Source organism: Nerophis lumbriciformis, linkage group LG18 (assembly GCF_033978685.3).
Source record: "Nerophis lumbriciformis linkage group LG18, RoL_Nlum_v2.1, whole genome shotgun sequence".
In the NCBI taxonomy this organism is placed as follows: Eukaryota; Metazoa; Chordata; class Actinopteri; order Syngnathiformes; family Syngnathidae; genus Nerophis; species Nerophis lumbriciformis.
Genome location: NC_084565.2, coordinates 34,068,801 through 34,096,618, shown reverse-complemented (window position 1 = coordinate 34,096,618; position 27,818 = coordinate 34,068,801). Strand labels below are relative to the sequence as shown.

Below are 27,818 nucleotides of genomic sequence, written 5' to 3'. Positions count from 1 at the left end.
AGGCTCAAAAATGTAAAGTTCTGGATCATAAATTGTTCCTCTCATGAAGTCTGCCATGGTTAGTAGTAGTGTTGAAATAGCAAACATTGTGATGCATCTGTGAAATTATACGCAGCAGTATGCTTTAAAATGAGTAAAATACGTAAACAGTACACACCGTATTATGAATGTGCCTGTTACTTCATTACATATATACTTACAGTGTGTATATAAAATTTTGATAGAGTGCTTTCGAGGCGGAATAAATTGCTATTGCTATCTGACTTTTGCTAGCATTTATTTACGAGTTAGAATGCATAAAAAAGGAAAACGTGTGCTTGTCTTACATAAGGATAGTAAATGATAGACAACATTTAAAAAGTGCAGTTCCTCTCTAAGAAAGGAATACTTTATAGTATATTGCCTCATGTTTCCCCCTGCATGTCGTGCCATCCAACCACTTTCTTTTTAAATGACCATAAAAAATTGATTATTCACTTGCTGGATCTGCTTATCACCCAGCTTCTAAAACTTGCAGCTCATCCTCCTTATATTCAGGCTCAAAAATGTAAAGTTCTGGATCATAAATTGTTCCTCTCAGGAAGTCTGCCATGATTAGTAGTAGCGTTGAAAGAAATGGCAAACATTGTGATGCATCTGTGAAATTATACGCAGCAGTATGCTTTAAAATGAGTAAAAAAAACGTAAATATGACATATTATGAATGTGCCTGTTACTTCATTACATATATACCGTATTTTTCGGAGTATAAGTCGCACCTGCCGAAAATGCATAATAAAGAAGGAAAAAAACATAAATCGCGCTGGAGCCCGGCCAAACTATGAAAAAAACTGCGACTTATAGTCCGAAAAATACGGTACTTAGTGTGTATATACAATGTTGATAGAGGCGGAATAAAACGACTCCCTTAGGCCTTATTGTTAGCTGACTTTTGCTAGCGTTCATTTACGAGTTAGAATGCATAAAAAAAGAAAAACGTGTGCTTGTCTTATATAAGGTTCGTAAATGATAAAAAAAATTTAAAGAAAGGAATACGTTATAGTACTGTGCCCTCTAATTCTCCCTGCATGTAGCGCCATGCAATCACTTTCTTTTTAAATGGCCATTAAAAATAGAATTATTCACAATTCAAAGCAAGAAACAAAATATATGCTGAATGGCGAATAGGCATGGGTCTACTGTATATAGGGAAACACAACACTGTGGAGCGTACTTCCTGGCCCCGCCCCCTATTGGAGAGCAAGGACACAGGAAAAAGCCTGTTATGGAGGAACTACGCTTACTTGGTAATCCAGGGTGTGCTTCTTTGAGACCCTGAGCAAAAGAAGCAATAAAGAAACTGTAAAAGAGTCATCTTCACCTTCTTGAAGTGCGTGGCGGCCTGAACATTCTTCAGAGGCTGCATGGTGGCCTCCCTGACGACGGTGTTGATGTCGCACCCCGAGTAGCCCTTCGTATGTTCCCCCAAATATTCAAAGTTCTTCTCGGTCAGCTCGTTGGGAATGGAGCACATGTGAATCTTAAACATGGAGAAGCGGGCTGACTGCTCCGGCAGAGCAATGTAGATGCGCTTCTCAAACCTGCAAACACACACACACAACATCATACACGTTAAGACAGCTCCAGGAAAAAAAGAATGGTATGGTTACAGACCTTCTCCTGATGGCCGAGTCCAATATCCATGGAGTGTTTGTTGCTCCCAGGACTACGATTCCATCGTTTTCGTTCCCAACTCCTGCAAGGAGAAAATGTTAACACAACAACACATTTAATCCAAGAGGAGACAGAAAGAAGGAAAACAATTAAATCAATTTCCTTCATCAATTACACAGGTACATAAATGGTCAATTAATGTAATTGCTAGTTATTGAAACATAAATACAAACCAACACCAAATTTTATCCAAGAGGAGACTCAGGGCAATAAGAAAAAGGCATTTCCTGCATGGCATGGAGCGGTAAATGTGAGTGTTGAGATGGTGTGTTTTTTTTTTTGTTTGTCTATGCTTGGTGCAATTGTATGTGTGCAATATTTATTATTTCTTGCTAATTTTTTTGTTTTTTTTAGTAGCTGTATGTAAAAATGGCGCCTCTGAAGTGGCAGCTGGTTGCAACAGCTCTGTGCTCTTTTTAATGTCTTGTATGTCCTTTCTGCTCTTTAATGTTTCCCTCTTGTTTTTCATGTGTTTTATTTTTTTGACTTTTTGTATTTATAATAAATGTATTTGTTTTTTATTAAAATGTATATACAGTACAGGCCATAAGTTTGGACACACCTTCTCATTTCAATTAGTTTTCTTTATTTTCATGACTATTTACATTGTAGATTGTCACTAACGGCATCAAAACTATGTGAAAACCATTTCAGGTGACTACCTCTTGAAGAAGCTCATCGAGAGAATGCCAAGAGTATGCAAAGCAGTAATCAGAGCAAAGGGTGGCTATTTTGAAGAAACAGAAGAATACAAAACAAGTTATCAGTTATTTCCCCTTTTTTTTGTGAAGTACATAACTCCACATGTGTTCATTCATAGTTTTGATGCCTTCAGTGACAATCTACAATGTAAATAGTCATGAAAATAAAGAAAACACATTGAATAAGAAGGTGTGTCCAAACTTTTGGCCTGTACTGTATTTTTTAACACATAAAGAGACAAAAAAATTAAACAAATTTCCACAAAGGAGACTTTGGGCACAGAGAAAACAGAAATAATTGACTAAGAAGGAACGTGAACGATCAATGTCCCTATTTTTTTCCCCTTGAATTTTATTTTCAAACACATCAGTTGGAACGAGAGACAAAGAAACTAACTGCACGTTTTATCCAAGAGGAGACTGAGGGCAGCAAGAACACTACATTTCCTTGATCAACTATAAGGGAAAGTGAACTGTCAATGTATTCAAGGTTTATTGAAATGTTGTATTTTAACCTGTCAGTTCAGAAAAAACAATTAACAACTTATCGTATCCAAAAGGAGACAGAGGGCACCAAAAGAATAGACTAGATTTACTATGAGAGAAAATGAACGATCAATTGTTATTCTTTTAATGATATTTTTTTAACACATCAGTTGGAACGAGACAACACACTAACAGCTCGTTTTATCCAAGAGAAGACTGAGGGCAGCAAGAAAACTAAATTTCAGGCAGCAAGAAAACTCAATTTCATGATTAACTACAAGGGAAAATTTACATTTATTCAACGTATATTAAAATAATATATTTTAACGTTTTATTTGAGAAAAGACAATCAACAACTTATCTAAGATGATCTAAAAGGAGACTAAGGGCACCAAAAAACGGACTAGATTTATTATGAGAAAATGAATGATTTAAAATTTTTTGATATATTTTTTAACATAGTAGTTGTAATGAGACAACACACTAACAGGCTGTTTATTCAAGAGGAGACCAAGAGCAGCAAGAAAAATGCATTTCCTTGATCCACCATAAATCATCTATCTATCGCGGTTGTGAGTGGCGTGGGGGTGCTGGAGCCTATCCCAGCTGCACTTGGGCGGAAGGCAGGATACAACTTTGACAAGTCCCCACCTAATCGTAAGGCCAACACTAACAATTTATTAACGTGTTTGTATGTTTTGTGTGATTTGTCATTTTAAATGTTTTTGACACATCAGTTGAAAAGAGTCAACACATTTTATCCAAGAGGAGACTGGGGGCAGCGAAAATACCTAATTTCCTTGATCAACTCTAAAGGAAAGTTAATGGCCAATTATTAGACTGTAATTGTTATTCATTTAAATCTTACATTTTAAATACATTTGCAACGAGACACTAGCACATTTTATTCGAGAGGAGACTGAGGGCAGCGGAAATACTCAATTTGCTTGATCAACTCTAAAGGAAAGTTAATGGCCAATTATTAGACTGTAATTGTTATTCATTTAAATCTTACATTTTTTAAATACATTTGCAATGAGACACTCGCACATTTTATTCAAGAGGAGACTGAGGGCCGGCATAAAACAAAGCAGTACAGACTCAGACCGCTTGAAACCTGCTAGTACCTGCTTTGTAAGGTGAAAATGCGAGTCATACTAAACTGTCTCGTTGTACTCACCCTGCATCTGGACGAGGAACTCCGTCTTGATCCTGCGCCCGGAATCAGAGTGGTCCATGTCCCTGGATCCACACATCGAGTCGATATCGTCGATGAAAATGACGGAGGGTTTGCAATCTTTGGCCATAGTAAACAGGCTCCTTATCAACCTGCGAGGAGGCAGGGGAACAAAACTCGTCTATCCCTGTCCGTCGTGTCCTCAAAGGAGGGCCTCACCTTGCACTTTCTCCAAGCCACTTGGACACGAGGTCTGAGGAGGAGACGGAGAAGAAGGTGGCGTTGCCGGCTTCTGTGGCCACCGCCTTGGCCAGGTGGGTCTTTCCTGTACCTGGAGGGCCAAACAGCAGAATCCCGCGCCAAGGAGTTCTCTTTCCTGCACAAACACGCCGCATTAGTACATATGTTCCGTAGGTCTTCAAACGACAGAAACCTCCTCGGTTGGATTAAAAGTTTACCAGTGAAGAGATTAGGGAACTTGGCAGGGAAGATGACCGCCTCCCTAAGCGCCTGTTTTGCACTTTCAAGGCCTGCGACGTCGCTCCACTTAACGTTTGGCTTCTCACCCACTATGGTATCTGTAAAACATGACAACCCCACTCAATGGAACATGTAGACCAATTCAACTCAATTGTTTTGGGGGCCACATTTCCTCAAGGCTTATTCCTATTTTCAATTAGTCTATACATCCATTTTACGTCATACATTAAAGGCCTACTGAAACCCACTACTACCGACCACGCAGTCTGATAGTTTATATATCAATGATGAAATCTTAACATTGCAACACATGCCAATGCGGCCAATTAGCTTACTAAAGTGCAATTTTAAATTTCGCGTGAAATATCCTGCTGAAAACGTCTCGGTATGATGACGTCAGCACGTGACCTCACAGATTGTAGAGGACATTTTGGGACAGCATGGTGGCCAGCTATTAAGTCGTCTGTTTTCATCGCAAAATTCCACAGTATTCTGGACATCTGTGTTGGTGAATCTTTTGCAATTTGTTCAATGAACAATGGAGACAGCAAAGAAGAAAGCTGTAGGTGGGAAGCGGTGTATTGCGGCCGACTGCAGCAACACAAACACAGCCGGTGTTTCATTGTTTACATTCCCGGAAGATGACAGTCAAGCTTTACCATTGGCCTGTGGAGAACTGGGACAACAGAGACTCTTACCAGGAGGACTTTGAGTTGGATGCGCTGACACGGTACCGGGAGTACGCATGCAGCTGCAGCTTCCAAACATTTGATCTCTTGCCCGTACGTGCGTGCCGCTATGTGCATGTCACGTACGTAACTTTGGGGACTTTGGGGAAATATATGTGCTGGATGAACTTAAGGGAGGTGAACGGTACTTTGGGCTGTGGGATTGAGTGTGTTGTGCAGGTGTTTGAGTTGTATTGGCGGGTTATATGGACGGGAGGGGGGAGGTGTTTGTTATGCGGGATTATTTTGTGGCATATTAAATATTAGCCTGGTTGTGTTGTGGCTAATAGAGTATATATAAGTCTTGTGTTTATTTACTGTTTTAGTCATTCCCAGCTGAATATCAGGTCCCACCCGCCTCTCACAGCATCTTCCTTATCTGAATCGCTCCCACTGCCCTCTAGTCCTTCACTCTCACTTTCCTCATCCACAAATCTTTCATCCTCGCTCAAATTAATGGGGAAATCGTCGCTTTCTCGGTCCGAATCGCTCTTGCTGCTGGTGGTCATGATTGTAAACAATGTGCAGATGTGAGGAGCTCCACAACCTGTGACGTCACGCGCATATCGTCTGCTACTTCCGGTACAGGCAAGGCTTTTCTATCAGCGACCAAAAGTTGCGAACTTTATCGTCTATGTTCTCTACTAAATCCTTTCAGCAAAAATATGGCAATATCGCGAAATGATCAAGTATGACACATAGAATGGACCTGCTATCCCCGTTTAAATAAGAAAATTGCATTTCAGTAGGCCTTTAATAGCTGTTCAGCCAACCCTTTTAAGTTACGGTTCGGGAGTTAACATGTGCGCCGATTGCGTCGTACCTTAATAGCAGTTCAGCCAACCCTTTTAAGTTTAGGTTCGGTAGTTAACATCAGCGGGAATTGCACCATATTTTTTTGAAAACAATAAAAAAACACTTGAATGGTCTGAATGAGTTGAAAAGGTTGGTGTTGACATTTTTTAAATAGGTGTAGAAATGTTGAAGTAATATGTTAAAATGAGAAATGGTATTACGGAATTCCTGGAATTTCGAGAAAAACGGGAATTTTTCCAGTTCTAATTAAGAGGAATGTTTTGACGGTGGAACAGTTGAAATGCGTTGAAAAATGTGGAAGGAGTAGTCGCCAGAAAAAAGGGTGGAAAAAAAAACAAAAAAACTTTAAAGGTCTGAATGAGTTGAAATTGTTGGTGTTGAAATTATTAAAATCGGTGGAGAAATATTGAAGTAGTAACATGTTGAATTGAGAAATGGTATTACGGAATTCCTGGAATTTCGGGAAAACCGGGAATTTTTCCAGTTCAAAAAACAACTCAGTTTTTTGTCCTAATTAAGAGGAATGTTTTGACGGTGGAACGGTTGAAGTGGGATGAACCAATAACTAACACTTAAGTGTCGCAGCTATTAGAGATGCGCGGTTTGCGGGCACAACCGCGGAGTCCGCGGATTATCCGCGGATCGGGCGGATGAAATTTAAAAAAATTTGATTTTATCCGCGGGTCGGGTCGGGTCGGGTGGTTAAAAAAAAATTAGATTTTAAATAGATTCAGGCGGGTGGCAGTTAAACCAATTCGGAAATATATATACATAGTTAAATGTTGTTACCCACATACGAAAAACGAGCAGGCACCTGCTGCTTATGCCACAACAGAAGAAAAAAAAAAAAGAGATGGACACTTTTACGGAGCGGAGAAGTGACGCCTCGCCCCTTCCCCAGAGAGGGCCCCACCGGGAGCCGTAGCTGAGGCGATCCGCGAGAAGGGCCCGACGCACGTCCAGGGTCATCACCGCGCCCACCGCACCGACACCCCGCCTCGTCCGCCTTCGCCGCGGCCGGCGTCACGCGCAGCAGGTAAGCAGCTTACCTGCCCGCCACCCTTGTGGCCGGGGGCTCGTAACAGGGGCCACTCCGCGCGCTCCGCTCGCGCAGCTTACCTGCCCGCCACCCCTGTTGCCGGGGGCGCGTAACAGGGGTCACTCCGCGCGCAGTGCGCTCACGAAAGGGGTGGGGCTCACCCTGGTTGATATAGACAGCAGCTAAGACGGTGGCCATGGAAGTTGGAACCCGCTAAGGAGTGTGTAACAACCCACCTGCTGAATCAACTAGCCCTGAAAATGGATGGCGCTGGAGCGTCGGGCCCATATACCCGGCCGTCGCCTGCAGCGAGACGCGCTTGGAGGTGCGCTCAGCGCGGCTCCCATATGATTGCGCACTGGTGTGCGTCAGGGTCGTGACAGCGTGGCACGCGAATGTCTCTGCTGCATTGGATCAGTCTCCTTTCTTTAACAGGCAAAAGCTTTATAACCTCACTAATGCCTTGCATCGTCTATATTAGATATATAACAACGGGCGGATGCGGGCGGATGCGGTTCTGATCAAATGTTAGATCGGGTGGATTGCGGATGGTTGACGACTTTCTGATGCAGTTGCGGATGAAAAAATTGCCTATCCGCGCATCTCTAGCAGCTATGCATTATGGGTTCATGGCAGCCAAATTTGTACTCTGCAATCTGGGTAAAGTCTTTTTCATTGCGCTTCATTCTTTTCATTTCATAGCCAGTACAATTATCTAGGAAAATGTTTCTAGAAAACTCTCTGTATAAAACTTCCATCGTGCAGAATTTAAACAAGGCACTACTCACTAAGGTTTTGCTTATCTCTAAAATATATATAAAGCATTTGTTTTTGAGCTTTCACCGAATCCTGCAATATGTGGATGTGACATGTGAATGTCACATCCTTCCTTAATAAGTGGCCATTGCATCATACCTTATAACTGTTCAGCAAACATTCTACATTACGGTCTGGTAATTAACATGGGCAGCTATTGCATCATAGCTTATAGATGTTCAGCAAACATTTTAAGTTACGATTTGGTGATTAACATGAGCATTGATTCTTAGTTAAGTAAATCACAACTTATTGCCCCAGTGTTCGATGTTTTGCTAGCAATGGTAAAAAGTCAATGCAAGGATCTGCCAATGTGTTGACAGTTGACAAAGTTCCTCAAAACAACAGGAGCAATTTACTGTTTTTAGTATTTAGTACAAAAATGTTTGTCTCCTGTGTTTTGACCTAAATTCGAATAGCCCTGATTTAGACCGTGTTCATTTCATGCCGATTACCTTTGATCTGCAGCCTCAGAGCAATGGTATCCTCATCATCATAAGGGCTGCTGGAGAATCTGCTGGAGAATCTGAAGTGACAAGAACAAACACAGCTTTTAACGACAACCATGCAGAACTGTAGCAAAGCTTCCACTAAGATAGGATACATAATAACTTTATCCGCATTTGTATTACCGTGGTCAGTTACACAATTCAACATGTTCGAAAAGGAGCAGGAAGATATGTGCGCACACATACAAACATTTTATATATATATATATATATATATATATATATATATATATATATATATATATATATATATATATATATATATATATATACACACACATATACATACATACATACAGATATATACATATATACACATGCATATATACATAGATATACTGTACATATATGCATATATACATAACATACATATATATATACACACATATGTATACATGCATATATGTATGTGTATATACACATATACACTGTAAATATATACACACATATATGTACATATATACATATATATATACATACATACATATATATATACATACATACACATATATACACACACACACACACACATATATATACACATATATACATACATACATATAATGTATATATATATGTGTGTATATATATACACATATATATACATACACATACATATATACACATATATATGTACATACAGTGTATATACTGTATATATTAATAAGTACAGACCTAACTGCTTGGCATCTCTGCCTGTCGCACCTCCTCCAGTGCACTTGGAGGTCAGCTGCAGGGTCGTCAGCTGGTGCCACCGTTCACTGATGTTTCGCCCCCAAGCCAGGACACCTCGCGGTGGGGGGGCAGTGGCTAAGCGGGGATGTCTCCCCGCGCCACTCCCTGCAACTGACCTCAATGGGGTGTTGAGCCCCAAGTGTTGTCCCTCCTTCTTAGCCACATCCAGAAACTTGCCTTCTCTGCCTCCTCTGCCAACTCCTTGATGGCCCTCCTAAGGTTGGAACCGGTCATTCCCGCCGCACGCAGGAGCCGGTTCGCAGAACCTCCTACGAAGCCCTTGCATCCGATCTCCACGGGGTGAATGGATGCAGACCAGCCTCCCCCGTTGCAGTCCTCTGCCAGGTCGCTGTACTTTGACCGTTTGAACTCATGTGCTACTGGTATTCCCTCCTCCCATGGCACGGTTAGTTCAATGATGAGGACTTTCTTAGCAGCTGAGGACCACATCACAACGTCTGGTCTTAGCGTTGTCTGTATTACCTCAGTTGGGAAGACTAGCTGCTTGTCCAGGTCAACGCGCATCTCCCAGCCCTTACCAGGGGTAAGCAGAAGTGATGATCTTCCCGCCTCTGTCTTCTGTCCTACCTCTCCTGGTTTGATGAAAGTGATGTTTGGCCGATGGGGATCTGTGGCGTTGTTTGCCCCGACTCTGCATCTCTCCAACAGCTCTGCCAACTTCCTCAGCACCTGATTGTGTCGCCACCGGAAGCGCCCCTGCGTTAGCGCGACGTTGCAACCTGAAAGGATGTGTTTTGAGTCCTGCATTGTCTTTGCTGCACAGGGAGCACTTGCCCTCGCTTCCGAACCACTGGGCGAGGTTTCGAGGGCATGGCAGGGTGTCATACGCTGCCCTCACGAGGAAGCTGAGCCGAGATTGAGGAGTTCGCCAGATGTCGGCCCAGGTTATGACTCTTTGAATGGTATCCTCCCAGCGAGTCCATGCCCCCCGTTTTCCCTGGGATACGGCCTTGATCCAATACTGGTCTTGCGCCACTTGTGTGACCTCTTCCACCACCATGGCCTTCCTCTGCTGTCTCGTGGCTTTGGACCAGAACTGGACTGGTTGCCCCCATCCCAGTCCTGCCCGGCTGTCTTGGACTCTTCCCAGAATCTCCTTGTATTTCAGCCTCGAGACAGCTTGGTCCACTTCCACCTGGGCCTTCCACTTTCGTCCAGTACGGACAATCACCGCTGCACTCTTCACAGCTTCGTCTCGATTCCCTCAACTCCAGTACAAGGCGGGTCTTCTCCTGCCTGTAACCCGGATTGATTGACTTCAGAGGAAGTTGCAGAATGTTTTTGCCAAAAAGACCTGTGTCCGAGAAACGGCGGGGGAGGCCCAGCCACTTCCTGATATAACCGTTGGCGATGCTGTCCATCTTGCTGGCCTGAGAAGATGGAATTTCGGCTACTTTCAGCGGCCACATTACGCGATGGAAAAGTGTGAAGTGGTAACACCAAACCTTCAGCTTCCCAGGAAGTTGGCTGCCGTCGATCCTTACGAGCCCCTCTTTTAGTTGTTTCTGGACCACCCTCCCCATCTGCCTGTCCGAGAGCTCTGCTGTATACTCCCTCCCGAGGCTTCGGATGGGCTGCTCTGCCAGGAGTGGAATCTTCTCACCTCCTGCTGTGAAGACTGTCCTGTCATCTCTCACACCCTTCCTGATTGACAGGCTCCTGGACTTAGCGGGCTTTATCTTCATCCTCGCCCAGACGATCAGTTCGTCGAAACGCTTGAGGAGTCGTGCTGTGCATGGGGCGGTCTGTAGGATGCTTGTCACATCATCCATGAAACCTCTCAGAGCGGGGAGTCTTCCTCCTGACGGTGTTTTTAGGCCTCTGACCATTTGCCTTGCTCCAATGAGTAACACTTCAAATGCAGCCACAAAGAGGATTGGTGATATGGAGCAGCCCATGGCAATTCCCACTTCCAACCGCTGCCATCCTGTCATGTAGTCATCTACTGAGAAGCACATGTGTAGGTTGTTGAAATACTTGGCTATGATGTTACTGACACACACAGGAACGTGGAAGAAATTTAGGGCAAACTCAACCAGCTTGTGTGGTACTGAGCCATAAGCATTTGCCAGGTCGAGCCATACCACGTGGAGGTTGCTCCTCTCTCTTTTGGCACGCTGTATCTGATCCCAGATCACGGATGCATGCTCTATGCACCCCAGAAAGCCTGGCAGTCCGGCTTTTTGACAGCTTGTATCTATGTAGCCGTTGTTGTTGAGGAAGCTGGATATCCTTTTTGCCAGGACAGAGAAAAATACTTTCCCCTCCACGTTCAGTAAAGCAATTGTCCTGAACTGGCTGATGTTGATGGAATTTTGCTCCTTGGGGATGAATATTCCAACTGCCTCTTGCCACTCCGCTGGAATGGATTGCTTCTTCCACACAACACTCATGAGCTTCCACAAGATTGTGGTCACTTGCGGACAGTTTTTATACACCTTGTAAGGAAGCCCGTTTGGTCCTGGTGCAGAGGCTGATCTGGCTTTTTTAAGGACTTCTTTAATCTCGCTCAGCCTAGGTGGGGAAGTGTCGAAAGTGGTCTCTGGGGGTTCTGGACGTGGCACATGGCCTGGTGAGCCAAGTGGTGTATCTTTGGCTGAATCCATATACTGGTCCTTGATGTGTTGTTCCAGATCCTCTTTCGCAATGGACAGCTTGCCACTTCGCTTTTCGTCCAGGAGCTGACGGGCAAACCGGAAAGGATCCTTGAAGAAGTCTTTTCTTTCCTTCTCCTTTCGTTTCCGGTGCCTTCAGAGTCTCTCTGCCCGACGCAGCTTGGCCAGACGCTGCTTGAGATCATCCCATAGCACTTTGAGACCTTCTTTTTCCTCCGCGGCTGCTTTCCTCCACCTCTTACGCAACTGGCGCCTGTTGGTTATAAGCCCCTTGATGTCCCTCTCCCTCCGTCCTTTGTGCCTCTGGGCTGTGGCTCGCTTTGTCGCGCTCTCTCCGAACCTCTCTCTGCACTCCTCATAAATGATGTTACTCAGCCAGGTTAGTTTACGCTCAACAGTCCCTCGCAGGGAATGCTCCAGTACCGCTCTCAGGTGGTCGTCAAGCTTGCGCCATTCTGCTTGGCTTTTGGCCTTTGGCCACTTGATCTTCTTGCACCTTTCTGGATGTTTGCGTTGGCTCTCTGACTGTGCAACTCTCTGAGGGACTGCATGAGCTTCGCTCTCGGGCGCTGCATTCATCTCCCCTCCTGCTTCCACTGACGTTTCCCCCTCAGCATTGCTGGGACCCTCTGCACTGTGGTTTGTCACCTGGCATTGGGTCTCTTCCGTCTGACCTGCCGAAGCAGAGCGGTTATGCTGGTCAGGAGTACTCCCACACTTCATTCTCCCTTGATGAATACGCAGTCCTTTAAAGGAAGTCAATGGGACTGTCTGTGAATGTCTGTGAAGGAAGTCATATATATAATATATATATATATGTATATATATATATATATATATATATAATATATATATATATATATGTGTGTATATATATATACACACACATATATATACATACATATCAGTGACGTGCAGTCACTGGAGGCAGGTGAAAATGTAAAAAGAAAAAAAAATAATTAAATTGTTATATATATCCAGTGATTATACTATAAAGTTATTTTCCATTTAACTTCACCAGTTTTAGATTATTTTTTATTCAAAATCGCTGAATTTTCACATTTGCCGTTCAAATACTGAGAAGAGACAGTGCGGTGATCAGCAGCCAGTTGAGGCACGTCACTCAGTTGTGCCTCAACATGGATTGCCGACTCGGCTAACTGCTGGCCTGCTGTGCAGTGAGACCGTATTGCTATATGAACTATATTATACATTTCCATAGTTTAGTTAGCTGAGGTATATAATGTACAGTGCATTTTGTCAACAACTGTATGTGTGTAAAGTATTTCTTGTGCTGAGCAATCATAAAACTGCTGCAAAGACGCAATGGGTGAGGCTCGCAGTAATCCCGCCTCCTTGTGCCAGTTAATGCACCCTCGCCGTAGAACGCACCCCCCGACGGGAGTGCCCCACCAACCAAAGCCCACATCCAAACCCCCCACGTGCAAGACCGAACCCACTCAAAAAAGTCACCCAACAAGAAGCCAAAAAGTGCAAAAACAACAATGCTCGCGTTGGAGGAGCCGCGAACGACCGCAGGGCCACAACATTAGGTACACCTGCAGACTGCAGCACGGATTTCATGTTTCATTCATTCACAACTCCTCCAACACGAACATTATTGTTTTTGCACTTTTTGGCTTCTTATTAAATAACTTTTTTAAATAGATTCAATCTTGCACGTGGAAAGTTTAAGTGTGGGCTTTAGTTTATATAATACTCCCGTGAGGGGGTGCATTCTACGGCGGGGGTGCATTAATCCAGCACAACCATAATAACGTTTTTTTTATTAAATGTGCATTTTTGTGTGCTACAGTTTGTATGTGTAAAGTTAAAGTTAAGTTAAAGTACCGATGATTGTCATACATACACTAATACACTAGGTGTGGTGAAATTTGTCCTCTGCCTTTGACCCATCCCTTGATCACCCCCTGGGAGGTGAGGGGAGCAGTGGGCAGCAGCGGCGCCGCGCCCGGGAATCATTTTTGGTGATTTAACCCCCAATTCCAACCCTTGATGCTGAGTGCCAAGCAGGGAAGAATGCTGCTATGAGCTTTTAAACGTAACCCGTTAACTGCTGCCAATCAAATGGTGAATAAGATACTCTTTAGGGTTCATATGTTTGTAAATCTGACTGTGATGAAGTCAGTGCCTCACCAGCCATGAACCTCACCGCACGTCACTGATACATATACATTATATATATACACACACATATATATATATATATATATATATATATATATATATATATATATATATATATATATATATATATATATATATATATATATATATATATATATATATGTATGTGTGGGAAAAAAATCACAAGACTATTTCATCTCTACAGGCCTGTTTCATGAGGGGGGGTACCCTCAATCATCAGGAGATTTTAATGGGAGCATTCGCATACCATGGTTTATATAGGGCACAGAGTGGGTGGATACAGGCTGGCCTAGGGGCGTGGTGATTGGCTCATGTGTTACCTAGGAGGTGTTTCCGTCTATGGCGGCATGCTGTTACAATTTCGCTGCGCTTGTTGAGGGATGACAGGTCTGGACGGTAAATAATAAACAGTTTCTCTTTCAAGCATAGGTTGCATCTTTTATTACCACTATTGTAAGGTGTGCTGGATGCAAGAATTTGCCATGTTATTGAATATTCAACATTATTGTCTTTGAGGTCCCAAATGTGTTTGCTGAGTTCTGTGGTATTTCGCAGGTTTTTGTTCCTGAAAGAAGCCTTGTGATTGTTCCATCTGGTTTTGAATTCTCCCTCGGTTAATCCTACATATGTGTCGGATGTGTTAATGTCCTTGCGTATTACCTTAGATTGGTAGACAACTGATGTTTGTAAGCACCCCCCGTTGAGAGGGCAATCAGGTTTCTTTCGACAGTTACAGTCTTTGTTGGTTTTGGAGTCGCTCTGTCTGGGGGCCGACGGCTCATTTGCAATTGTTTTGTTGTGGTTTGAGATGATTTGTCGTATATTATTCATGCAGCTGTAGCTCAATTTAATGTTGTTCTTGTTGAATACTTTTCTTAGGGTGTTGTCTTTGGGAAAGTGTTTGTCAATCAGATTGAGGAATTTGTGTCCAATGTTAGTTGAGATGTTTTTGCTGTATGGGGGGTTGTACCAGATGATGTCGTTTCGTTTTCTGTTCTTTTTTGGCTGGTTTCCTGGCGTGGGTTCATAGGTGAGGGTGAAATTGTACCTGCTTTCATCAAGGGCTTTTTGGTACGGGGGGGTTGCTTGGTCAAATTCAGCTTTGCTAGATGACAGCATCGATAGCCTTTTATTGATTCCGGTAGGTATTCTTTTCGTGGTGGTGGGTGGGTGGTTGCTGTCATGGTGCACGTATTGGAGTGTTGTGTTGGGTTTCGTGAATGGTTGGTAGCTGTTATTTCTCAGGTTGAAAGTGACGTCAAGGAAGTTGACGGTTTGCTTGTTGGCTTCAATCGTGATCCGTAGGCCGTTCTCTTTGAAAATTTGGCATATGCGCTTCTTGGTATTCTCGCTGCTCCTTGGCGAGGCGCGACACACTGCCAGTCCGTCATCACGGTAAATACCAAGGTTCAGATTGAGGCTAGTGAGCTGGGAGAGGAGGAAACTCCCAACGAGTTCACACGTTTCTGCTCCGTTTGAGAACGACATGCTCAAAATGATACAATCAGTCAAATTCAAGCCAATCCGCAACCCACTCCTCACCAAGCTGAAAAATGACAAGGAGCGCATCAAGAAAGTAAACAACCTCATCATAGCTGCCGATAAAACCACAAACTTATACAGAATGGACATACCAGAACACCACACCTTACTGGACAGAAGCATCACCAAATCATACAAAAAAGCGCAACCCAACACCTTACAGAACATCCACCTGGAAAATAAAAGGATCGCGGCTGAACTGGACATTGAGGACAGGGTGGACGCCACAGCCAACAAGGAAGCCTTCATCACATTGAAGGACCACAAACCCAACTTCGCAAATAACCCAACATGCCGACTAATAAACCCAACTAAATCTGAAATAGGAAAAATCAGCAAAATAATCCTGGACAGAGTCAACACAAAAATCAAGGACAAAACACCACTCAACCAATGGAGAAATACAGCAGCAGTAATCAAATGGTTCAACAACATCCAAGACAAACAACAGCACAACTTTATCTCCTTTGATATCGAGGAATTTTACCCTTCCATCACGCAAGACCTACTGACTCAAGCACTAGACTTCGCCTCAGACTACGACTCAATCACAGGCAACGAAAGAAACATCATCATCCACGCAAAAAACTCCATTCTCATCCACAACAGTACACCATGGCAAAAAAAGAACAATGCAACATTTGACGTCACTATGGGAAGTTTTGACGGAGCAGAAACGTGTGAACTCGTTGGGAGTTTCCTCCTCTCCCAGCTCGCTAGCCTCAATCTGAACCTTGGTATTTACCGTGATGACGGACTGGCAGTGTGTCGCGCCTCGCCAAGGAGCAGCGAGAATACCAAGAAGCGCATATGCCAAATTTTCAAAGAGAACGGCCTACGGATCACGATTGAAGCCAACAAGCAAACCGTCAACTTCCTTGACGTCACTTTCAACCTGAGAAATAACAGCTACCAACCATTCACGAAACCCAACACAACACTCCAATACGTGCACCATGACAGCAACCACCCACCCACCACCACGAAAAGGATACCTACCGGAATCAATAAAAGGCTATCGATGCTGTCATCTAGCAAAGCTGAATTTGACCAAGCAACCCCCTCGTACCAAAAAGCCCTTGATGAAAGCGGGTACAATTTCACCCTCACCTATGAACCCACGCCAGCAAACCAGCCAAAAAAGAACAGAAAACGAAACGACATCATCTGGTACAACCCCCCATACAGCAAAAACGTCTCAACTAACATTGGACACAAATTCCTCAATCTGATTGACAAACACTTTCCCAAAGACAACACCCTAAGAAAAGTATTCAACAAGAACAACATTAAATTGAGCTACAGCTGCATGAACAATATACGACAAATCATCTCAAACCACAACAAAACAATTGCAAATGAGCCGTCGGCCCCCAGACAGAGCGACTCCAAAACCAACAAAGACTGTAACTGTCGAAAGAAACCTGATTGCCCTCTCAACGGGGGGTGCTTACAAACATCAGTTGTCTACCAATCTAAGGTAATACGCAAGGACATTAACACATCCGACACATATGTAGGATTAACCGAGGGAGAATTCAAAACCAGATGGAACAATCACAAGGCTTCTTTCAGGAACAAAAACCTGCGAAATACCACAGAACTCAGCAAACACATTTGGAACCTCAAAGACAATAATGTTGTATTTTCAATAACATGGCAAATTCTTGCATCCAGCACACCTTACAATAGTGGTAATAAAAGATGCAACCTATGCTTGAAAGAGAAACTGTTTATTATTTACCGTCCAGACCTGTCATCCCTCAACAAGCGCAGCGAAATTGTAACAGCATGCCGCCATAGACGGAAACACCTCCTAGGTAACACATGAGCCAATCACCACGCCCCTAGGCCAGCCTGTATCCACCCACTCTGTGCCCTATATAAACCATGGTATGCGAATGCTCCCATTAAAATCTCCTGATGATTGAGGGTACCCCCCCTCATGAAACAGGCCTGTAGAGATGAAATAGTCTTGTGATTTTTTTCCCACACATACATATATTGCGCTCTACAACGGTATCGAGCACTATTTTTTGGATAACCTTATTAAGACATATATATATATATATATATATATATATATATATATATATATATATATACTATACATACATACATATATACACATACATACACACATTATATATATATATATATATATATATATATATATATATATATATATATATATATATATATATATATATATATATATATATACTATACATACATACATATATACACATATATATACATACATACACACATTATATATATATATATATATATATATATATATATATATATATATATATATATATATATATATATATATATATATATATATATACACACATATATATATATACATACATACACACACATATATACATACACACACATTATATATAGGTGGTTCGGGCATCTGGTCAGGATGCCACCCGAACGCCTCCCTAGGGAGGTGTTTAGGGCACGTCCGACCGGTAGGAGGCCGCGGGGAAGACCCAGGACACGTTGGGAAGACTATGTCTCCAGGCTGGCCTGGGAACGCCTCGGGGTCCCCCGGGAGGAGCTGGATGAAGTGGCTGGGGAGAGGGAAGTCTGGGCTTCCCTGCTTAGGCTGCTGCCCCCGCGACCCGACCTCGGATAAGCGGAAGAAGATGGATGGATGTATGTATATATATATATATATATATATATATATATATATATATATATATATATATATATATATATACATACATACATTACATACACACACATATACATACATACACACATTATATATATATATATATATGTGTGTATGTATGTGTATATATATATATATATATATATATATATATATATATATATATATATATATATATATATATATATATACATATATATATATATATATACACATACACACACACACACATACATATATGCATATATACGAGATAAAAATAGTAGCCTACAGTATATGTCGCATATCAATCAGTCGTATATTGTGTTAGTGGACCCTGCCCTATCCTTTTTGTTAAGCGGTTTGTCATAATTCCACATCCCTCTCATGCTAAATACAGGCCAAAAGTCAGAATCTGAAAAAAAAAAAAGATCTGAAACAGAAAATAAAAATTACTACAAAAAAAACAAAACAACAGAAGCTCAAATATAAAAAAAAAGTACTGTATATGAAAGTGAAAAATAAAAATAAAAAATGTCTTTAAAATAATTACCAGAGTGAATCATAATTACATTCAACCTGAAAAAAATGTGTATATGTATTATGATTTTGAATACACTGATATATCTTTCAAAATTCAACATCAAAACGTGATTTTTATGTTTTAAAGTTATTTCAAGTAGACACTTTTGGCCTTAATTTAGCTCCATAGCATAACACATGTTTTAATCTTAAATGAGACGGATAAAGATGTATAGCAGTAGAGTACACGTTTTTGAATACAGTAGTTTATGCAGTAATATAAATATTTAAAACGGTTAAATTCTTTGATCACATTAATCGCACTTTCGCATTTTGATTTATTGTGATTAATCGCAGTAAATTACTTATTTTTGACCGGCCTAATAAATGAAGGAGTAAAGTTGACAATCATTTTACGGTCAAAAGTATTTAAACCCTTCATGCTTACATTAATGGTATAATTAGACAATAGTATTGATAATACTTGTTTTTGGGTTTGGCAGGAGGTGGGATGGGTTTGGTAGAAGGTGGGAGGTCTTTCTTCTTCAGATACTCCTGCAGCTCCTCGACCCGCTCCAGGTAGTCGTCACACTTCAGGATGTGAAGGAAGTACAGTATCGCAGATTTATAAAAGCTGATTTCTTCGTGGTTTTTGGTCGGGTCCCCCTCTACAGCTCTTTCGGAGAGAATGATTGCTTTCTGGGAAAAACAACATGAAAAGATGCGGGTTCAGGGTACAGCAAGACGAGAACAGTCCCTGTGATAACTTGCTATAGATCGTTAGAAGCTACGAGGAGTAAGTGAATATCACTCTTTTGAGCTGTAGTAGTAATGCAAAAATGAAAAAGGACATCACAGTCCAGACAAAGCTGTGCTCAAACACCTCCTGACTATCATGGGGTCGTATGGGCCGTAGCGGAACTATGTTGTAATACACTCGTCCACCACTTGTGGCAGTATTGACAATATCAAACAAACAGAAGAAGTCTGAAGCCAAAATAAGAAAAGTTTCTTCATCACAAAAAATATGACTAAAGTGGCTAAGCTGTATTTTCCTTTGCAGTTTTTAATTTTATTGACAGATTGGTTACAAAACATATTCTTATTAATTTGGTTTATTTACTTTAGCACAATATAATTGTATGAACATTTATTTTTTGTCAGTTATTTATGAGTCCCTTCTTTGAGTGGGCCCGGGCCCCTCTGTAGTGGAAAAGCTGGGCCCTGAGGTCTAAACGGTTAGAAAAACAAAAATAAATAATAAACATTTTCTAGACCACATTTTGTGGCATTTTCTGCTTCTTCTCTCAATATAGCAACACAAAAATGATAATCTTGTCGTTTAACATATAACTTGTTTTTTTCTTTATGTTTTTCAGACTGCTGCATGTCTCCTGGCCCAAAAAATACTGACAAATCCCTTCAGCTTATGAGTGTCACAGTTAAACATAATAAATTAACTACAAAACAGGGCAGAAGATAATTTATCATTGACTTTCCCTGTTATTTTAAGTCATTATTGGAATCTGTTTTTACCAACCTGGCAACCCATCATGTCCTATAAAAGGTTCCGGTCTTGGAATTCCAATTCATTGTTTTAATCCCTGTCATGTCCCATATTAGTTGGCCTTAGTTTTGTTATTCAGTTCCTGCCCAGCGCTTTTAGGTACTAGTGTCCCCACTTAATGTTTGTCAAAGTGTTAGCCCCCTTATTTGTTCCTGATTGCCAATCAGAAGACACATGTGCTCCTGATTGGCAATTAGGAAGCCTCATAAACGGGAAGTTTTAGCCCATCATCGACAATCCTATGTCCCTGATTGGTAATCAGGACACACCTGCTTCAGATTGGCAATCAGGGACATGTGAGGGAGCCAGCGTATAGAAGTTGTGGCTAAAGGGAAGCAAACAGGAAATGGAAATGGAAAATGGAAAAATAAAAAGCGCTGGACAGGACATAAAACAAAATACAAGAAACTAATAATTGTCATTGAGAGATCATGAGGAATCTGTGCCGGGAATTGGTACCGTATGGATCCAAATGGAAAGGTACCCATCCTTACCGTAAGCGCTGTGACAAAAGTATTTGGCCACCTGCCTTGACTCACATATGAACTTGAAGTGCCATCCCATTCCTAACCCATAGGGTTCAATATGATGTCGGTCCACCTTTTGCAGCTATAACAGCTTCAACTCTTCTGGGAAGGCTGTCCACAAGGTTGCGGAGTGTGTTTATAGGAATTTTCCACCATTCTTCCAAAAGCGCATTGGTGAGGTCACACGCTGATGTTGGTCGAGAAGGCCTGGCTCTCAGTCTCTGTTCTAATTAATTCCAAAGGTGTTCTATCAGGTTCAGGTCAGGACTCTGTGCAGGCCAGTCAAGTTCATCCACACCAGACTCTGTCATTCATATATTTATGGACCTTGCTTTGTGCACTGGTGCACAGTCATGTTGAAAGAGGAAGGGGTCCGCTCCAAACTGTTCCCACAAGGTTGGGAGCATGGAATTGTCCAAAATGTTTTGGTATCCTGGAGCATTCAACCTTCCTTTCACTGGAACTAAGGGGCCAAGCCCAACTACTGAAAAACAACCCCATACCATAATTCCTCCTCCACCAAATTTCACACTCGGCACAATTGCAGTCCGAAATGTACCGTTCTCCTGGCAACCTCCGAACCCAGACTTGTCCTTCAGATTGCCAGATGGAGAAGCGTGATTCATCACTCCAGAGAACTCGTCTCCATTGCTCTAGAGTCCAGTGGCGATGTGCTTTACACCACTGCATCCGACACTTTGCATTGGACTTGGTGATGTATGGCTTAGACACGGCTGCTCGGCCATGGAAACCCATTGCATGAAGTTCTCTGCATACTGTACGTGGGCTAATTGGAAGGTCACATGCAGTGGAGCTCTGTAGCAACTGACTGTGCAGAAAGTCGGAGACCTCTTTCCACTGTGTTTCAGCATCCACTGACCCCTCTCTGTCAGTTTACGTGGCCTACCACTTCGTGGCTGAGTTGCTGTTGTTCCCAAACTCATCCATTTTCTTATAATAAAGCCAACAGTTGACTTTAGAATATTTAGGAACGAGGACATTTCACGACTGGATTCGTTGCACAGGTGGCATCCTATGACAGTTCCACGCTGGAAATCACTGACAGCGGCCCATTCTTTCACATATGTTTGTAGAAACAGTCTCCATGCCTAAGTGTCAATGATTAGTACACCTGATTCTGATCATTTGGATGGGTGGCCAAATGCTTTTGGCAATATAGTGTACTTCTACTAGATACTTTCGACTAGAAAATCCTGGAGAAAATCAAAAAGGTTTTGTTCGATATCAGCAAATCCTGGCTTTTAACTTATCAGCCTCAATCTTTAGTGGGCAGTATCATCGATTTTGATCTCTTTTATCCCCGAACATAACCTTCTGCCCAGCAGATTAGCTTTAGCGCAAAGGTGACTGTCGCAACGTAATTGACTCATTCGGGTAAACAGCAGCCTCACATTGACTCAAAGTTCTGCTATAAGCTGACATATCGCTTTTAACCTTTATTAAAAGAAAATTTGCTGACTTTCTTGCCAATACTGTGAGGTCCTGCGCATGAAACTGTATGGATTGTGGGGCTGGCTGGCGTTGGCTTGCCGGCTGGTTTGGGGGCTGGCGGGCGGACGGGATGCATTGGCTTCTTCCCCCGTTGGGGGGCTCCTTCCCCTGGCCGGGACTCGTATGGGCACGTTGCTGTGTGGATGGCCGGGATGCGGTGTTTGCATTGGGCGTGGGGGCTGTGCAGTTTTTCTGCGTTTGGTTGCCGGTATGGGCTCTGCAGGGTTGGGTTGGGGCGGGCGGGGGATGGCTTTGTTTGGCGGGGGGAGGGCTCGCGTGGCGTCACGTTAAAGTGGTCTGGTGTGGGTCACGGGCTGTGGCGGGGGGTGGCGGCCTCCTGGCCGTAGTTCCTGGTTGTCGGCCGCGTGGACTGGGGGGATGTCCGGGCCCTCTACTCCTCCTACTTATAGCGCACACAGTCACACATATATAGGACTTTGGGGATTGTCCTGCGGGGAGGCATGGCGGGGGGTTGAGGATGCCTCCAATGGGGCTCCAGTCCTCCTGTCTTGTCCCCTGCTCGTCCATCCCTCAATCTTAGCTGTATATTAGACACTTAGGATTTGGGGGGCTTGGTTTGGTTGGGACCCACCATGACCTTGATGTACCCCAATTTTAATCGCATTATTAGTTCCCACAAGCATACATATCTCACTCACGCTACAGTACACACATCAATAGGGACTGGAGGTCGGCTGTAACGGCTGACCTCCTAATTTTAACTACACAGTAGACACTCTGGGGGCCTTGTACACATGCATGGGGGATTTGGGGTTCGGTGCACCCCTCATTGCCTCGTCGGCCGGCGGGACTGCGGTCTGGTGGCCTGCCAGGCTTTTATTCATTTATTATTGTTATATATTTTTTTTATTTTTAATGTATTTATTATTTTTATTTTTATTTACTTATTTTTATTTTATTTTATTTTATTTTTTATTTTTTTAAATTTATTTATTTATTATTAAAAAAAAAAATCGTATTATTTATTTGTGTGTGGCGTCGCGCGGGTCTCACTTCCTGTTGGGTGGGGTCCGTGCCCGTGTGGCCCGACCTTGCGCTGTGGGGTCTCTGTTGGTGACTTGATGTGGTGGCGGCGCAGCCCCCGTGTCTGGTCTGGATGCTGTGTCTCGGTTGTTTGGGCGGTGGTGTGTTTGTGCGGGTTTGGGTTGGGGTGGGGGGCCTTTTGGTTGGGGGGGTTGTTGGTGTCTCTTGTTTGCGTGTTGGCGTTCGGGCTGACTGGCGGGCTGGCGCCGGCTGGTCTCCGTGGTCCTGGTGGCGTGTGTTTGCTGGTCGCAGTTTTTTTTTGATCGCTTTGATTTGATTGGCTGGTGCTGGCTGTCTGGGGTTATTGCGGCTGCTGTTTCTGCTGCCGTTTGTTTGTGGTGTGGGCGCCCGTGGCTGCTGGGTCTGGTGCAGGGGTGTGGCTGATGTTGTGACTGGTGGCAGCGCGCGCGCGTGATGGCTGTCGGGGCTGACGAACTGTGTATATGTATGTATATGTGTGTGTATGTATGTATGTTTATACATGTGTATGTGTACATATGTGTATGTATATGTATATATGTGTATGTGTGGGTATGTATACATGTATGTGTGTATGTGTATGTATATATGTATGTATGTATGTATGTATATTTCTGGGGGTACGCTCTGGGCCTGCCTGTCAGACGGGGGTCGACGCCTCAGGCTACTGCATCCAAACTGCGTGTCTGGAGCTCCTGGGTCCCGCTGTCCATCCCTTCCGGGTGCCCGTCTTGGTTGGGGCCTGTTGGGCCTAGTCCCTGCGTCTATTGTGGTAGCTTGGTGCTGCAAGGTATTCCGAGGTGCTGCGAGTCGGCCAGTTGCTGGGGTAGTGACCTTGTTTGTCAGCATGTCTGTGATCTTCTTTTAATTCTTTTTTTTTAAATTAATTAATTAATTTATTTTTTAATATATTTTATTAATATTATTTTTTAATTTTTCCCCTCCCTCAGGGGGGGGGGCTCGGCGGGGCGGTTGCTGGTTGTTCCATCTCCATCGTTGGGGTCCCTGCGGGTGGTTCCCGTGGCCCTGTGCCTGGTTGGTCCTGCGGCGGCCGATTTGGGTGGGGTGGCCGGGGGCTGGCCTCGCCGCGCTCTCCGGGGGTGGGGGGTGGGCTCGTGGGGGCCCGGTTGCCGGTGGGGCGGGGGCGGTCTTCCCGTCCGGTTGCGGGGAGTCTCTGGGTCCCTCGGGCGGGGCGTCTCGCCTTTCTGCCCGTGTGGGGTGTGGTCTCGCGCTGGCTTGGGGTCTGGCTCTCCCCTGCTTTTCTCGTGCCCTGTCCTCTGCCGGGTGCGTCTGTCTGCGGCCTGCTGCTGGCCCTTGTGGGCGGTACGGTGGGTCGGGCTCTGGGGTTCCTGTCGCTGGCCGGCTTGGCTGCGTGGGGGCGGTGGTCCCTGGTTCCCTGAGCACCATGCCTCCTGTTTGTGGGTTGGGCTCTCGGGGGTGATGGGGCCGTGCTCTGGCTCCCACGCACTCTGGGAGTCGAATGTATTGTACATGCAAATTCACAAATGCTCACATATGTACATAGGTACCTACGCTCCCACATACATACACAAATACAGTACATATTTACCTACCTAATGTTCGTACATCCACACGCACATTCAATATACAAACATACACATACACATACTGTACATATACATTCACTGTACAAACACATATACACATTCTGTACATATACATTCATTGTACAAACACATATACACATTCTGTACATATACAAGTACATATGCATACTTACACTCATGCACATAATCACGTTTCATCAAACATATATTAACGTTGTTGCCCTAAGGTAAACTGGGTGTAACACATGGCACACTGACAAAGCTTAACCTATTGTGACTATAACAATCTACAAGGTTAATGTAGGTTGCTTCTCTTTCTCCCCCTCCATTTTTCTGCATTCTTTCGTATCTCAAGTTATCATTACGTATATGTATTGTTGCATTTAAACAACTGTATTGTTGATAATAAAGGTAAATTATTGGTATTGTTCATTATCAATAGCGTTATTTCTATTGGTATTTGTATTGATCCATTTGTAGTGTAATAATGCTCATTGTCATTTCTGTATTATTTTTTATTTTTCGCTAACTGCTTATTTGCTATTACTTTTACCATCATATTTGTACATGTCATATTTGCTGATGTTGCTCTATTGTTGTTGTTGTTGTTTGCTGTTGTTGTTTTTGTCTCTCTGTCTAATCCCCCTCTTGTCCCCACAATTTCCCCCTCTGTCTTCTTTTTTTTTTCTCTTTCTATCCCCTCCTGCTCCGGCCCGGCTGCACTAAATGATAATATAAATACATTTAATAAAGTCAAATACAAATAAGGCAACAAGAGAAGTATCCTACACTTCTCTTTTGTAAAGTAAATCTGAACAGCCGACATGGGCATCTACATCAACTATATGATTTGCCTGAGAAGCTGGACAGGACACAAAAAAAAAAAAAAAAAAAAAAAAAGAAACTGTATGGATTTCTGCCAAAGAACAGGGACATTTCCATTTCCTTGCATTAGTTAACATGTCACGTCCAAAATGTAGGTGGCTTCTGCCCGCTCTGATCAATGTGGTTTGCGATGTGCGTCAATGTTTTCTGTGGGGGGGTTCATTTTTGGACTTATTGAAGAGCACAGAGGTTAACGACGTAGTTTACATATGCCGTTAAGTGCCTCAACTTCGATATTCCTGGGTCTGATTTCTATCGCTAAAATTTGTTCCATTTTGTCCACTAGAGATCATTATTCGTGCGTTCGTTACGGCTCGTCTCGATTACTGTAACGTGTTATTTTCAGGCCTCCCTATGTCGAGCATTAAAAGATTACAGTTGTTACAAAATGCGGCTGCTAGACTTTTGACAAGAACAAGAAAGTTTGATCAGATTACGCCTATACTGTATATACATATATACCTATATACAAACCTATACTGTCTCACCTGCACTGGCTTCCTGTGCACTTAAGATGCGACTAAGGTTTTACTACTTGCGTATAAAATACTAAAGGGTCTAGCTCCATCCTATCTTGCCGATTGTATTGTACCATATGTCTCGGCAAGAAATCTGCATTCCAAGAACTCCGGCTTATTAGTGACTCCCAGAGCCCAAAAACAGTTTGTGGGCTATAGAGCGTTTTCTATTCAGGCTCCAGTACTCTGGAATGCCCTCTCGGTAACAGTTAGAGATGCTACCTCAGTAGAAGCACTAATTAAAACTCATTTGTATACTCTAGCCTTTAAATAGACCCCCTTTTTAGACCAGTTGATCTGCTGTCTCTTTTTGGGTAACACTTTAGTATGGGGAACATATAAGTAACAAAGACTTAATTTAGAGTTATTTGGTTAGGGTTAGGGTTCGAGGGTTAGGGTTGTACTGGTTGTATAATAAGGCCATGCAGAATAAGGCATTAATAACTACTTAATAATGACTAACTAAGAGCCAATATGTTACTAATTTGCATGTTAATAAGCAACTAATTAATGGTGAATATGTTCCCCATACTAAAGTGTTACCCTTTCCTGCTCTGGCCCCCTCTCCTGCGTGGAGAGGTTATTAGGTGACCACAGATGACGCGCTAGCTGTTCAAAGTCGGAACCCGGGGTGGACCACTCCTCTGTGTATCAGTTGGTGACGTCTCTGCGCTGCTGACTTGACTCCACTCAAGATGATGCCCTGCTGGCCCCACAAAGGACTGGACTCTCACACTATTAACTAGATCCACTCGACGTCCATTGCACCGGTCGCTCAGGGGGGTCCCCACATCTGCGGTCCCCTCCAAGGTTTCTCATTGTATCCCGTTGGGTTGAGTTTTTTCTTGCCCTGATGTGGGATCTGAGCCGAGGATGTCGTTGTGGCTTGTACAGCCATTTGAGACACTTGTGATTAAGGGCTATATAAATAAACTTTGATTGATTGATTGATTGCTTGAAGTTCCATGAATCAACAAGCAAAGTTTCACATCTCAAGATTGCCCAAAATTATACCCGAAGATAAGCTTTCCAACGCTTTACTTGTAGTTTAAGATGTTTGTATACATATCTGTCCTTATAAGGCACCAGTCCAGCACCACTCCGCTCTTCATCAACGGCACAGCAGTGGAGATGGTAAGCAGCACCAAGTTCCTGGGGGTGCAGATATCGGTCAATCTGACCTGGTCCCTACACACCGGAGCTCTTATGAAACGAGCTCAGCAGCGCATGCAGTTTTTGCGTCGGATGAAAAGATCAGCACATTCTACAGAGGCACTATAGAGAGCCTACTGACCAACTGCATCTCTGCCTGCCGTGCCTCAGATGTCAGATGCAGATCCACCCATGGCGTTTGTTTACATTGTGACGCCGGTGAGCTACGGTGTGTAGTGAATAGGGATGATGTTTGTTAAGAAATTATCGATGTCGATGCCATTATCGAATCCTCTTATCGAACCGATTCCTTATCGAATCTC

At 43.2% G+C, this 27,818-nt stretch overlaps 1 protein-coding gene across 2 annotated transcripts in view; it reads right to left on the bottom strand.

Annotated features, from left to right (window-relative positions):
* Positions 1-27,818, bottom strand: part of LOC133617858 (vacuolar protein sorting-associated protein 4B-like) — a 37,802-nt gene that overhangs the window by 3,183 nt on the left and 6,801 nt on the right. Inside the window, exons 1-8 of one of the 2 annotated variants that reach the window (XM_061978178.2) lie at positions 20,284-20,417; positions 19,228-19,442; positions 8,412-8,482; positions 4,536-4,655; positions 4,297-4,453; positions 4,081-4,229; positions 1,654-1,735; positions 1,361-1,580 (exon numbers count right to left, since the gene is read on the bottom strand). In XM_061978178.2, coding sequence (XP_061834162.1) covers positions 1,361-1,580; positions 1,654-1,735; positions 4,081-4,229; positions 4,297-4,453; positions 4,536-4,655; positions 8,412-8,482; positions 19,228-19,442; positions 20,284-20,298 — 1,029 coding nt within the window. In that variant the 5' untranslated portion in view covers positions 20,299-20,417. Of the gene's footprint in view, positions 1-1,360; positions 1,581-1,653; positions 1,736-4,080; positions 4,230-4,296; positions 4,454-4,535; positions 4,656-8,411; positions 8,483-19,227; positions 19,443-20,283; positions 20,418-27,818 lie in introns of those variants that run through there. The other variant, XM_061978175.2, reaches the window with a different exon arrangement.